The following is a 14,513-nucleotide window of genomic DNA, read 5'->3' as shown; positions in this document are numbered from 1 at the left end:
AGGGATGTTACAATGTGAGCAACGGATTCAAGGTGGTCAGACACACACACACACACACACACACACACACACACACACACACACAATACTCCCAACACACACACACACACACACACACACACACACACACACACACACACACACACACACAAATATGTCCATGTAGATCATGTGAACAGCTTTTTTTCAGGAAAAGTAAAGTCACTCACATTTTCTGTGTCCTGGTTTAATCCTGCACTCTCCTCCATGGTCATACCTTAAGAAGGATGAGAGAAGAAAATACAGTTTTGACACATCACTGCATTTAGTATGAGATGTGTTTATTATGAATTCGATATCAAGAATATCATATTCAATATCAAGAGTAAACTTCCATGTTCTTCTCAACACATTTTATACTGCAAGGATCTCCACTTCATGTTAGAATGCTGTTCCCCAGCTCCATCTCAGCGTTTAAAGATGTTTCTAAACAAAGTTTAGGAGGAGCCCATGGGGTTGATTGACAGCCATCACTCACACAGGGAATAAAAGCCTCCTTACTGCTGTTTACGCCAGGACTTCCTCCCTGACTGCCCCTTCCAGTTGTTGAGGGGGCAACTGCTCCCTCCCTTTGCCCCTCTACCCTCTACCCATTCCATGCTGAGAGTCACACTAGACTTCCCTGCACCATCAGCTTGGGCACCCAGCAGTGCCATGGAACAACATTCCATTTCATCTGCCTATTTACGCATTTCATGCCATCTACCTACTAATAATTTCATGCCTATTCCATCTGCCTATCATGTATACTGTCGTATGTTGTATCGTGCTGAATATTGGATATTAATCACGCAAATGGCATTCTAACAGCTTTCTTCCAGCCCAGGTCCAATAGTTGTTTAAGGCTGCCACAGATAGGATGAAATGAGCCCTGAGACCCATGCAGCAACAGCTCTACTGAGACCCATGCAGCAACAGCTCTACTGAGACCCAGCAAACAGCTCTACTGAGATCCATGCAGCAACAGCTCTACTGAGACCCATGAAACAACAACTCTGCTGAGACCCATGAAACAACAACTCTGCTGAGATCCATGCAGCAACAGCTCTGCTGAGACCCATGAAACAACAACTCTGCTGAGATCCATGCAGCAACAGCTCTGCTGAGACCCAAGCAGCAACAGCTCTACTGAGACCCATGCAGCAACAGCTCTGCTGAGACCCATGCAGCAACAGCTCTGCTGAGACCCATGCAGCAACAACTCTGCTGAGACCCATGCAGCAACAGCTCTGCTGAGACCCATGCAGCAACAGCTCTACTGAGACCCATGCAGCAACAGCTCTATTGAGACCCATGCAGCAGCAGCTCTGCTGAGACCCATGCAGCAACAGCTCTGCTGAGACCCATGCAGCAACAGCTCTACTGAGACCTGAGAAATGCTGCAAAAGCCCCACACCTCCACCCCACTTGCACAAATATGGAGGCACACTACACCTCCACATGCCGCGTGGATGTAATAGTCACACACTTAGCCAGCACCGCATGCACAGAATGCAGACGCAGGATTATGCCAGACCCCTGCGCTGCTCTGATAACTCACAACCTGCTCATGATCTGGAATGCAGAGTTTCCACCTTCAGTCATGCAGGAGGCCCACATTTATCATAGCAACAGATTCTGTTCCAGACTCACTTTCAGCCTCGCACTCATATTTGCCATTTGGCCGTTGAGATGTAGTGAGGAAATGTGGCATAGTGAGGTTAATCTGGTGTAGATCTGCATCCATGTGTCCTTATCTACAAGCCATGGATCATAGTAGCCTAAAGGTTCATATCAAACAGATCATATTGACCAATCAGTAACGCTGACTGAATTACGCTTACTTGAGCCTCTCCTCCACTCTTCTAAATCACCTTTCTGTCAATTTATTCCAGTGTCTAGAACATACTTACCATAACATATTTTCTTACAGTCTATTCTAACAGTAGCAATGCATCCCCTTACCTCGCTGTAGCCAAGGCGATTCTACATCCTCAGTCTCCTATTATACTACCACCACTCTGGTCAACAGAGAAGATGCTCACTCTTGCCTACACTTAATCACTACATCTCATATCATTACACAGTCCTCCCCATCCAGCTCACTCTCCACCACAGATGCTTTCCCCACCGGTCTCAGGCTAAGTTGGGCAGATACGCACTATTCAGCCTTCACTTCTAGTCATGAGAACAAACGTAACCCTAGCAATGGAAATCGTATGCTTGGTCATTGGACCTTGGACGCCTACTAATCTACATCCACCCAAGATTAGTCTAATGCAAGATATCCGACTAGTTTAACAGGTTTCCAATTCCTGTTTACTTCCCCTCTGCTAGTGGCCTGTGATGAAAGCGATCTTGAGGTCTTAGTCTGAACAGTTGGCGACAGGTGCGTCTAGATTTCTAGGCTAGGCGACAAGCCTACTATATATTTCTTTTCTCAACCCAGGGAAGCAGTTATTGGACATCACTCGCATGTGATCTTCACTAGTGGCATCCCAGGACCATGGCCAGCTACCAAGCCATACTCACTATTCTCAAACTGTTCACAAGCCTCATACAGTATGTGTGTGTAAGTCTGGGGGATTGCCTTTTACTTGCAGTACTTAAAGGGCCACAACATGCCCAGTTTAATATGTGGAAGGGAATCATCTGGAAACGTCACAGAATATTCAGTCTCCACAAAGAAAGCTCTCCAACACAGGACACAAATGGATGAACAGCTCCACTAGAAGGACATCTAAGATGTAACACATCTCACCTCAACGTCTCTAGTTTACAGATGGGATCATTCAGTCTGTCTGTGAGCTCTCTGACACCTGAGTCTCCTGGGTGATTGTAGTTCAGATCCAGCTGTTTCAGGTAGGAGGGGTTTGATTTGAGGGCAGAGGACAAGAGAGAACAGCCCTCATGTGTGATGAGACAACCAGACAGTCTGAAACAAGAGATGCTCTTTCTTAATTATAAATGAAGGAAAATGCATTGAAGGTAGGGGTGTGAATCTCTCATGTGAAAGACGATACGATTCGCATCTAGATACATTGTCACGATACGATTCAAAAAAAGATACATGTTAATAGCAAACGATTCGGTACGATTCAATTCGATGCGATTCGATGCAATTCGATGCGGTTCAATAATCAAAAGCATTCTGAAAGTTATTTTTCATTGTGCACATTCACTTTACAATTGTGCACATTTTACATGATCAAGTTAATGGTTATCAATAGGACAAACAACTTGATGTATGAACATGACAAAACATTTTATTGTGAAAAGGTGAGGTTTTTCATATAATATTTTAGTAATGGCACACACTGAGGACACCATAAAGAAATAAACAGAAGAAACACATATCTCTGTATATGTTGCATAAAAAAATTAAAGACCAAAGAGGTATCGTTACAAAAGAAAATAAAGCAGTGCTTTGCCCTTGGCCTTTTCTCATGTAAAAGAATAAATGATTCTCTGCTTATCTCCCTCAACAATGGAATTCTCTTCTCTGATTGGCTGATGGGGTGGCCATTAACTTCGTATAACCTGCTACCTTTGAAGTAGTTCCCGTATCACACTTGAATATTAATTCGCCAAACTCGTTGCGAAGTTTAAATGAACTGTCACGTTGCATCCAAGCTGAAATACAGACGTGCAGAACCATAGTAACATTGTAGCATATGTCGGAGGTGGATTGTAGCTAGTTGGATGCCATGTAGGCTATAAAAGTAGCGATCTTTCAAAGTTAAAGTTAATCAGAATCCTGGGATATGCCCGCTTGACAAGGGGAGAGATAGAACCAGAGCCATATAAAGAGACCTTCTCTTTTGAAAAAGCCAAACGACTCCCAAACTTTGGATTTAAGTTTCGCCGGCGCGTTGAATATAGGTTCGGAGTTGTCAGAAATCTTTTCTGAGGAAGACTAGCATCTCATTCCTTCAGGCACGTCCAGGGCACGTTTCGTTGGAATGGATAGACGAACGTGATAGGCTATGCCATCTTTGACCAATGAGAGGCTGTCATTGTTCTCAAATCAAAATTGGGATGCACACAGCCACGCACCAGGCCAGGAAATCGAGTATTTCATAAGAGACGGTCAAGTCAGAAACGTTTGCGAATGTGAACCGATTTGTTTCTTTTAAATCGAAACAATAACCGATTCATGTCATGAAAAATTCGAAACGAGGCTTGATGCATCGATGTAGTCGTCTTTTACAGGTTAAAAACGAATATCGATGTGTATCGGTTATTTTTTACACCCCTAATTGAAGGTGTACAAAGTAACCATTTGTATATTCAGTCAATTTTGACTGACACTCCCTAAATGTCGCCATTTGGCATTATAAGTCCAAATCACAAAAAATATTCACAGATGTCCAATTTGACATCACACACAGGCACACTGGTGTTTCTTACTATGTGGTGGGTAAAACACTATATTACATAACATTCCTAATTACTGACCTCAGTGTCTCCAGCTTGCATTGTGGATTTCTTAGTCCCACACAGAGCAGCTCCACTCCTTGATCCTTCAGGTCATTGTCACTCATGTCCAGTTCTCTCAGATGGGAAGGTGCACTTCGCAGCACGGATGCCATCATTTCACAGCTTGCTTTAGAGAGGTGGCACAGATTGAGCCTGTTTCAAAGGAGAGTGGAAGGTCAGTCTTTGAACACTGGACATTTTCAGGCCATCCTTTAGCACCATGAGGTCACTGTATCTCATGAGGATGGACACAGACACAGATGTGTGTAGCACTCACATTATGTACACAGCAGGGACATGGACTGGAGAAACACTACATTACACACTCTGCAGCCATGTAAACAACTTGTTGTTGTTGTCTTGTAGTGTCATGTGGGCAGCAGGGGTGATTCATGTTCCTAAGGTTAACTTAACTTAAGGCAAATAATTGTTCTCTTCCTGACTAATCAGAGAAGTCTAAATGTATCTAATTGACTTTTGCATTCTCTTTTCCACTATTCTGAAATGCTTGCATCAAGGTCAAGGTTCCTTTATTAGGTCTCCCAAGGGAGAAATGTGTTTTGGATAAGGGGTAAGCTGCCACAGCCACAATACACAACACACCACAGGACATAGCACATATGCTATACATAGAGTAAATAAATATATAAAATACAAAAAGGGCACACATTCACATTGATCGGTCATGCTATAAATGACACTCACATCATGTTAAAAGGCCAATAAATAGCCCATAAATAGCACTCTCTCCCACCCAGTCCCATTAAGCACAGTCCCAAAGTAGACACTCACTCTCTCTCTCTCTGTACTCTCCAGTCACACACAGCACATCCATACACCACAGCCTCAGCACATCTCCACTCAGTTCAGCCCCCATACACAGCCCCCTACTCAGCACTTAGTATTGGTTTTGGGCCTTCCTACTGTTCTGCCCACGTTGCCCATTCATCATGTTGACTGACAGGGGGACAGAGGAATGTTTGTAGTGATTGTGCTAAACAGAAAGGGACCCTGTACCTCCTTCCTGTGTTCATGAGCTCATATTCTTGGTACAGCACATGGGAGGGGTCAGATAGAATTCTGTCAGCCTGCTGTAGAGTGGACTGCTCAGATATGACTTGGAGAGTGAGGAGAGAAGGGACTCCATCATTTGTCCAGCTGTTGTGTTGGTAATGTGACCACATTACCTGGTTGGGCCTTGACCTTAACTGTCAGATGTCCAAACCAGCTGGTGATGCCATAGTGCAAGATGGACTCTATGGTGGCTCTATACCAAATTAACATGATGCTCTCACAAACCCCAAAGACTCTCAGTCTCCGCAGGAAATGGAGACGCTGGTGCATTTTTGTCTAAATATTTGCGTAAGACGTAACCTGTCTGATGTTACTGCCATATATGGATATTTTCAATAAACATAATTTCATATGGAATGAATGAATGAAAGGTGAGTGAAATGTCTGGCACAGTTTTCAGTATGTGTGCTCCCATCCGTTTCTACATACAACAACGAGTACATGTAATAATGGAGGACAGGAGTGAAGTTATCAGCATGAGTGAGTTCAAACGGTAAAATGAAGATGAAAGCTCATAGCGGCCGCCATTAGGACGCGCCTATGAGCTGCCACATCACACTGGGAATCTATAGAGAGCTGAAAGAGTGGATGCCAGGCCGGTGGGAGTTCCTCTGCAAATGTTTTAATAAGAAAAGCAGACATGCCATCTGGCCCTGTTGCCTTGTTAAAGCATATAGTTTTAAATACCCTGGTAATCACCTCTGGATCTACTGTTATTCTGTTAATATCAACATGACAATGCACTTGATCTTAAACTGCATCCTGCAGGTCAGTAGCCTAGAAATCTAGACGCCCCTAGCGGCAGCAAATGTAATTTGGCTGGCGGGGCAGTCTAGGCACGATCCATAGAGCCAGGGAGCTGAGAACCCGAAGCACCAGCGGGCCAATCACAGCGTGTATACTGTAGAGTCGGTGGGTGGGCTTAACATAATGGTGACTGACATGCTGTAATAATTCCTCAATACTTAATAATACGGTTTTATCACAAATAATAAATCGGATTCGCGGCACCTTAATCAGCATCTGTTGCGCACGGCGGTGCAACCAAAACACTACACTTCTATCTATAAATGAATGAACATAACCAAATGCTTCGTTCACCGTGTCTATTATCAAGTGTATTTCATAATCATTGAAACTATCCAGTGATAAACAGCATTTAAACCACCCTCCCCTCCCACAGCCGGCTTCTTCCCCGCATTCAAACAAACAATTATACGAACAGTTTTAGGTCCGGTCCAAAAGGAAACAAAAGATAACCATAGTCTCTTATAAGTTTAGTCCATGTATCCAGCAAAAAAGAACGAAAAATAAAGTCTCTCTCTCACCGCAACCTTTAGTTTATGACAGTCAGGAAATTGCCCAGTCCGACGCGTTTAAATCCTTATGGTAAAAAACAGACGATCGCGGCTTAGCTTGCGCTCCAAAAAACAGTGTACTAGTCCAACGAAAAATAGTAATCCCAAAGAACAATAGGAACAAAGAAAACACAGCGTCTTTACCAGGTAACCTGTCTCCGAAAACTCTCCCTTTCGCAGCGGCGCTCTCCATTCAAAAAGTTGACAGTCTCCCCTCATTGGCCTGTCTATCAGACCAAACCCCCATCCCGGCCTAAAACTTGCGTGTTCCATAAAGGGATAGCACAACATAAATACAAAGCAATAATAGGAAAATAAATACATGTTGTATTTATATGTATATACAATATATTTAGCATAAATATGTATATACAATAACATTTCACCACTCATTTCCCCAGCTTGTGTTTAATTTTAAAAAGGGACAAATCTTTATTCAGTGGATTTGTTACAGAGACCCCCCCCCCCAGCCAGCGGCATCGGAGGGCCATAATATGGCTTTAGGTCAACCACATTCACATTGTCCACTTTTTTCAAATCAGCACCCCAACACACTCGGTAATTATTAGGCCCTAATTGTTTCTCAACTCTAGCTGGTCCTTTCCACCGTGGTGCAAGTTTAGCTGAGAACCTATTTGATGCTTTGGACATGGGATGCGCTCGGATCCAGACCAGATCGCCGACAGCAAACTGTACACTTTTGCGCCGTTTATTGTAATATCTGGCTTGTCTGACCTTCGCTGCATTCACATGTCTCTCTACTTCTTGACATAGTTTTGCATGTTGGTGTAGGGAGTTGTATGCAGCAGTGTGTGGAGTGGGAGCTTTATGGAGGAGACGTTCTAAAGGGCCCTTAATAGAACGTCCTACGGCTAAGACTGCTGGTGTTACCCCAGTGGTTTCATGGACAGCGGTGTTAATAGCTAGCCTAAACTCTGGTAACCAGCGATCCCAATCTTGGTGATGTTGACCAACAAAAGCTCCCAACATTGTTCTCAGTGTTCTATTGACCCTTTCAGTGAGGTTCGTCTGGGGATGATACGCTGTGGTCAACTTTTGTGTTATACCCCATGACTCACACAATTTTTCCATTAGATTGCTGGTAAATTGTGGGCCTCGATCTGAGACAATGTACGCCGGTACGCCCCACCTTGTGAAGATGTCACTTCTCAGGATATTGCATACCCGTGGCGTTTTGGCATCTCTTAAGGCAAACAACTCCACCCACTTCGAGTAGTAATCAACCACTACCATTAAGACAGTGTTCCTTGCTCTGCTCAGTGGAAAAGGCCCCATGAAATCCACCCCAATAGTCTCTCCTGGTTCAGAGACCACGGTCTGCTGTATTTTTCCTGAGGGTTTAGCCATGGGATTCTTATATTCTTGGCATATGCGACACTCCTGAACATATTTCCACACATCTTTTCGGATGGTCGGCCACCAGGCCACTTCCAATATCTTCCGTAAAGTTTTCATTCTTCCCAGGTGGCCTCCGAATGGACTACTATGGAAATATTCTAGGAACTGTGAAACCATCACCTCTGGCACCACCACCTGGTAGTTATAGCCCCCATGTCTTGACGGAACTCCTCTGTACAGCACACCTTGTTGTTCTTGGTAATGCACGCGGCCTGCTTTGGTTTGATGGTCAGCCTCTTTGACCTCATCACACAGGAGACTTCTCTTCTGGGCCAGTTCAATGTCAGCTAAGGATGAGGGAAGGTCTGCCCAGAATGTTTTCGCCATTGCCACCCAGGCAGTCCCATCTACCACTGCATGTGCTCTGGACAAAGCGTCTGGCACCACATTGCAGCATCCTTTTCTGTAGTGCACCCTGAAGCTGAAAGCTTGAAGTCTGAGGGTCCATCTGGTCAGCCTGGAGCTGGTTTTGGGTGAGTTGAAGGCCCAAGTTAAGGCACTGTGGTCGGTATATACATCAAACATGGTACCCTCCAAAAAATGTCGCCATTTTTCTACTGCCCATACGACAGCTAAACACTCTTTTTCGGACGTGGAATATCTCACTTCGGCCCCTCGCAAAGCCCTGGATGCGAACGCGATCACTCTCTCTTCTCCATCCAGCTGCTGAGTGAGGACCGCACCAAGCCCCACGTCACTGGCGTCGGTTTGGACTTGAAATTCCACATCTGGCATAGGTTGACACAGTACCGGCGAAGATAGGAGGGCCTCTTTTAGTGCAAGGAAAGCACGCTGGCAGGTTTCTGTCCATTCCCATTTAACTCCCTTTCTCTTCAGATGGTTTAACGGCGCGGCCAAATCTGCCATTCTGGGTATGAATTTGTGGTACCATCCAATGAGACCCAGAAACCTCTGTAGACTTTTCAAATCTGTGGGCGCTGGATACTCTGCAATAGATGCCACTTTCATGGGATCTACCTCCACCCCCTTTCCAGACACAATATGACCTAAGAAGGATAGACGAGTCTGGAACAGATGACATTTCTTTACATTAAGGGTGAGTTGCGCCTGATGTAACTTGGCAAAAACTGCATCCAAATCAACAAGGTGCTGTTCAGGTGTTTTAGAAAAAATTATGATGTCATCAATGTACACAAAGCATGACTTCCCTTTCAATTCGCCTAGAACTTGTTCCATTAAACGCTGGAATGAAGCTCCAGCATTGCGTAATCCGAAAGGCATAGATTTGAATTGGAATAATCCCTCCGAGGTGATCACAGCAGTCTTCTTCTTGCTCTCTTCAGACATCATAATTTGCCAATAGCCACTTTTCAAGTCTAACGTACTAAAGTAAGCAGCGCCCTGCATAGACTCCAGTATCTCATGAACCAATGGCATTGGGTAAGCATCGTGGTGAGTTTTGGCATTCACCCCTCTATAATCAACACAGAATCTGAATGAACCGTCAGGTTTGGGAACAAGCACCACTGGTGAAGCCCATGCAGAGGATGACGGCTCTATTATTTCATCTTTTAACATTTTGTCTATGTGCTCGTGGATAACAGCTTGCTTATGAGGGGATGTTCTGTAAGCCCGTTTCCGGACAGGCACTTCATCTGTGGTCAGAATCTGATGTTGAACGATGTTGGTGCAACCTAATTTCTCAGTCCATACAGAGTTCCATTTATGTAGCATTGGCTGGACTATTTTTGGTTGAGATTCTATGTTCAGGCGTTCAGATGGGGATGGCTCAGGTCGTTCTGTGGCCATATAGAAGTGCACACCTGCACCAGACCATTTAAGGGAATTTCTAGTCCTAGAGAGGAAGTTGTGGACTTTATCTCCAGGAATCCAGTACTTCCCTTGTGATGGTTGAATGGTCATCTGAGTAGCGCGGAGAAAGTCCAACCCTAATAGAATCGGCATGTATAGACTTTCATCCTTTAACACATAGGTGTCCACTCTGTACAAGACATTATGCAAACTCATCATTAATGGTATTTTCCCCATTGCCCTGCTTTCTTGCCCATCTGCCATTACAAAAGCCTGATTATCACAGTTCAGTAGCCCCTCCCCCTTCTGGGCTATCTGTTGCCATAAACTTTCTTTAATCAGTGTGTATGTACTGCCCGTGTCTAATACAGCATCACCTCTAGCCCCCCTGATCTCTATTGGGATTACTAGGAGTGATGGGATGCCTTGCATTGTATTGAGTTCTCCACTTTTGTCTGGTTTTGGGTTTTTTAATGACGTTTGGGATGATTTCTTATTTTGGCGGTCAGGTGGATTAGTGCTTTGAATTTTACTCCAATAATCCTTGGAAGAGGCCCAATCACGTTCTACCATCGAGCCGGTTTTAACTAATTGGTCCACAGTCGTCACTGTGCCCCGCATAGCACTGGCCAAGCGTGGATTGCAGGCATTCAGGATGCGGCGCACCAATTCCTCTTCACTCATGTCAGCCCGCCACCGCAGACAAAGTGCTCTATAGTCGTATGCAAAGTCTCTCAGGCACTGTGTTGGAGTCTGTACGGTCACACGTAGCTGTTCCTCTATCTCTGATTGATAGTCGGCAGTCAAGAATGCTGCGAGAAAAGCGGTCTTAAAATCTGGCCAGTTTTTTATTTTTTTCTTTGACGCCATCCACCAGCTGTGGGCAGGACCTTTCAAGACTGTGCCTAGCGTTCCCAACAATTCTTGATCGTTTAATGGCCGTAAAGATAGAAAATTTTCGCACTGTTCAACAAATTCAGTGACGTCAGTGGTGCGTGTGGTGGACTCCCCGAATTTCGGAAAATCAACGCGAATAGGAGGCTTTGAACTACGACCATGTATGCCTAATGCGGACATGACACTCTCTCCTGTGATTACACCCTGCTGCGGAGTTGAAACTGCCTGTGGGTTCCACAATTTGCGTGAACTTCTGCGAGAGAGCATTTGTACTTCTTCACTCCACCTCTTGTCACGGCGGCGCAAACAGTCCACTATGCTCACTTCCAGTTGTGATCTTCTCTCATCCACATAAGCCTTCATCTCCTGCAGCTGCCTGTCCATGGATGTCCGTAAGCCTTCTTCCCTACTGATGGAGGCTTCAACCATATCTTTAAGGCGTTGGTCAAACGTGTCAATATTGTCTTCACATTGAACAATTCTTTCATCTAATTTACTTATTGATTCATTGACGTCTTCTCCGATATCATCCAGTATTAATTGCTCAGGTGACTGTTCATCTAGATACATCTTCTCTAATAGGCTGGAGACTTCAGTGACATCTCCACGGGGCTCTCTTACAGTGACGTGCCTATCAGGCCTATCCTGCCTATCAGAATGTTCTTGCAAACTCATGTTGAATGTCAATAAAGTATGTATAATGTAAATGAACAAGTTGTGTAATTATTTGCCCTCTTTGCAACCTGAAATGTCTAGGCCAAGGAATGACTCAAACAACGTTGGTTTGCGTGTAGGACTAATGTTACGCCATCAGCCGTAACCTATATCTTCCTTCAGAAAATAACTCGATAATAAAAACCTTAAAATAACTTAGAACTAGAGTGTCGTGGGATGCTGAAAAGGAGTACCCTATCCCCGTACTGGCCACCACTGTAATAATTCCTCAATACTTAATAATACGGTTTTATCACAAATAATAAATCGGATTCGCGGCACCTTAATCAGCATCTGTTGCGCACGGCGGTGCAACCAAAACACTACACTTCTATCTATAAATGAATGAACATAACCAAATGCTTCGTTCACCGTGTCTATTATCAAGTGTATTTCATAATCATTGAAACTATCCAGTGATAAACAGCATTTAAACCACCCTCCCCTCCCACAGCCGGCTTCTTCCCCGCATTCAAACAAACAATTATACGAACAGTTTTAGGTCCGGTCCAAAAGGAAACAAAAGATAACCATAGTCTCTTATAAGTTTAGTCCATGTATCCAGCAAAAAAGAACGAAAAATAAAGTCTCTCTCTCACCGCAACCTTTAGTTTATGACAGTCAGGAAATTGCCCAGTCCGACGCGTTTAAATCCTTATGGTAAAAAACAGACGATCGCGGCTTAGCTTGCGCTCCAAAAAACAGTGTACTAGTCCAACGAAAAATAGTAATCCCAAAGAACAATAGGAACAAAGAAAACACAGCGTCTTTACCAGGTAACCTGTCTCCGAAAACTCTCCCTTTCGCAGCGGCGCTCTCCATTCAAAAAGTTGACAGTCTCCCCTCATTGGCCTGTCTATCAGACCAAACCCCCATCCCGGCCTAAAACTTGCGTGTTCCATAAAGGGATAGCACAACATAAATACAAAGCAATAATAGGAAAATAAATACATGTTGTATTTATATGTATATACAATATATTTAGCATAAATATGTATATACAATAACATTTCACCACTCATTTCCCCAGCTTGTGTTTAATTTTAAAAAGGGACAAATCTTTATTCAGTGGACCAGAAGTTGCGACGGTTACGCATCCTGTTATTTGAAAACAAGAAGATGTCTCGTTTAGCGTTATCCTATTGCGTGGAGAGGGAAGGTTACGCATCCTGCTACTTGAAAACAAGAAGATGATTCGTTTCGCGTTATCCTATCGCGGGGAGGGAATTTGAAAGACAACTGTTTATCCCACCCCTCCGATTGAGCCCTGTCTACGGTGTGTCCAGACCCTACATCTTGATGTGGGTCTGGCTCGTCAAGCTAGCAGGTCAGAGCTGGGAAGTCCCTTTCAGCACAGATGCCATCATGTCACAGCTTGTTTTCAAAAGCTGGCACTGACTCTGTCTGTTTTAACACATACTGCAGCTGATGATTTATTCTAAAAAAAATACATATAGGCGGCCAACAGTGCCACAATATGTGTGCACATACACACCTTAATGTTGTCAGCTTAGAGTGAGGGCTATTGAGTCCTGTACAGAGAAGCTGAACTCCAGACTCCTTCAGGTCATTGTAACTCAGGTCCAGTTCCTTTAGGGAGATGGAGGACTGCAAAGCAGAGGCTACAGCCTTACAGGTTACCTCTGTTAACTCACAACCAGCAAGTCTGCAGAGAGTGAGAGGGCAAGAGACAGATGTCAGAAAACAGAATGGTGGCATGCATACATTCATATTCTTACCATTATTATCAAAAGTTTTTAGCTAAAATCTTATTAACATTATTTAACAGACATTGACACATTATAATACAAATAAATAGGGAAAGGAATAGAGGACATTGAGTGAAATAATAGTTTCTACTTGTAAGAATGGGGTTGTGATTGAAATTAGCTTTCATCACAGAATCCCCTTCCTGCAGCAATTACAGACATTGTAGCCTGACCGCTTCATCTCTAAATGAGTCTTGTTGCAATGTGTTGGGTCACTGCCTAGTTTTATGATGAATATTAAAGCAGTAATATCACTTTGAGAAAAACAGTGTGCAAAATGAGATAATACAGCTTAGGTCTTGTACAGCTTCCCTGCAAATGGACTCCCACTAGTCATCCCAACCTCAGTGTCCAGCTCCCTGTGTGGATGTAGAGCTCTATGTGCATGGACACACCTAGCCCGGTCATACCAAACCCTCGTACTAATATCGTACAGAGGGTCTGGACCTAACTGTACTCCATTCAGAATCGATTTCAGGCAGGAGGCATGAACTCTGTTGAAGTTTGAATCGATTGGGCCTGATTTTACCCAATCGCTACGTTTGGTCGTGACAGCTATAGAGACTACAATGCGCATATACTCGACGTCATCGTTAACACCCCCCTCCCCCGATCCCCCCCGTTCGCTGATTGGTCCGGATGGAATGCATCCTGGGAAATCGAGTTCAATGGGATTAGACCCAGACGTAATGGTGAAGGGAAATGAAAATCGAGCGGAAGCTTACGGAGGGCTATGCCAGGCTAGGACACACCAGCAGGGAGCACTGAACTGATCTGGGGTCAACTTCCTCTCAAACCAGGCACAACAATCAGTAGCCTGACGACGTCATACTCAATTCTTGTCAGAATATGAGTCTGAAACTGCTCCATTCAGCTGCGATTATGGGGTGTGATTCAACTGATACAGGGCGGAGGGGTTAGCTCTGCACTCATTGGATAGCCCAAACCAAACAGAACAAGTTATTGGCTGTCAGTATCTGCGAAATCTAAAGGCCTAATTGGACGGGATTAG

The 14,513-nt window shown here is 44.2% G+C and overlaps 1 protein-coding gene across 1 annotated transcript in view; it reads right to left on the bottom strand.

Annotated features, from left to right (window-relative positions):
• Positions 1 to 14,513, bottom strand: part of LOC134078219 (uncharacterized) — a 30,159-nt gene that overhangs the window by 3,129 nt on the left and 12,517 nt on the right. The window contains exons 10-12 of the mRNA XM_062533979.1: positions 13,228 to 13,398; positions 4,477 to 4,650; positions 210 to 256 (exon numbers count right to left, since the gene is read on the bottom strand). Of these exons, the coding sequence (XP_062389963.1) occupies positions 210 to 256; positions 4,477 to 4,650; positions 13,228 to 13,398 (392 nt within the window). The remainder of the gene's footprint in view (positions 1 to 209; positions 257 to 4,476; positions 4,651 to 13,227; positions 13,399 to 14,513) is intronic.

Source organism: Sardina pilchardus, chromosome 1 (genome assembly GCF_963854185.1).
Source record: "Sardina pilchardus chromosome 1, fSarPil1.1, whole genome shotgun sequence".
Lineage (NCBI taxonomy): Eukaryota > Metazoa > Chordata > Actinopteri > Clupeiformes > Clupeidae > Sardina > Sardina pilchardus.
The sequence above is the reverse complement of the archived record's forward strand: the minus strand, read 5'-3'. Positions and strand labels throughout refer to the sequence as shown.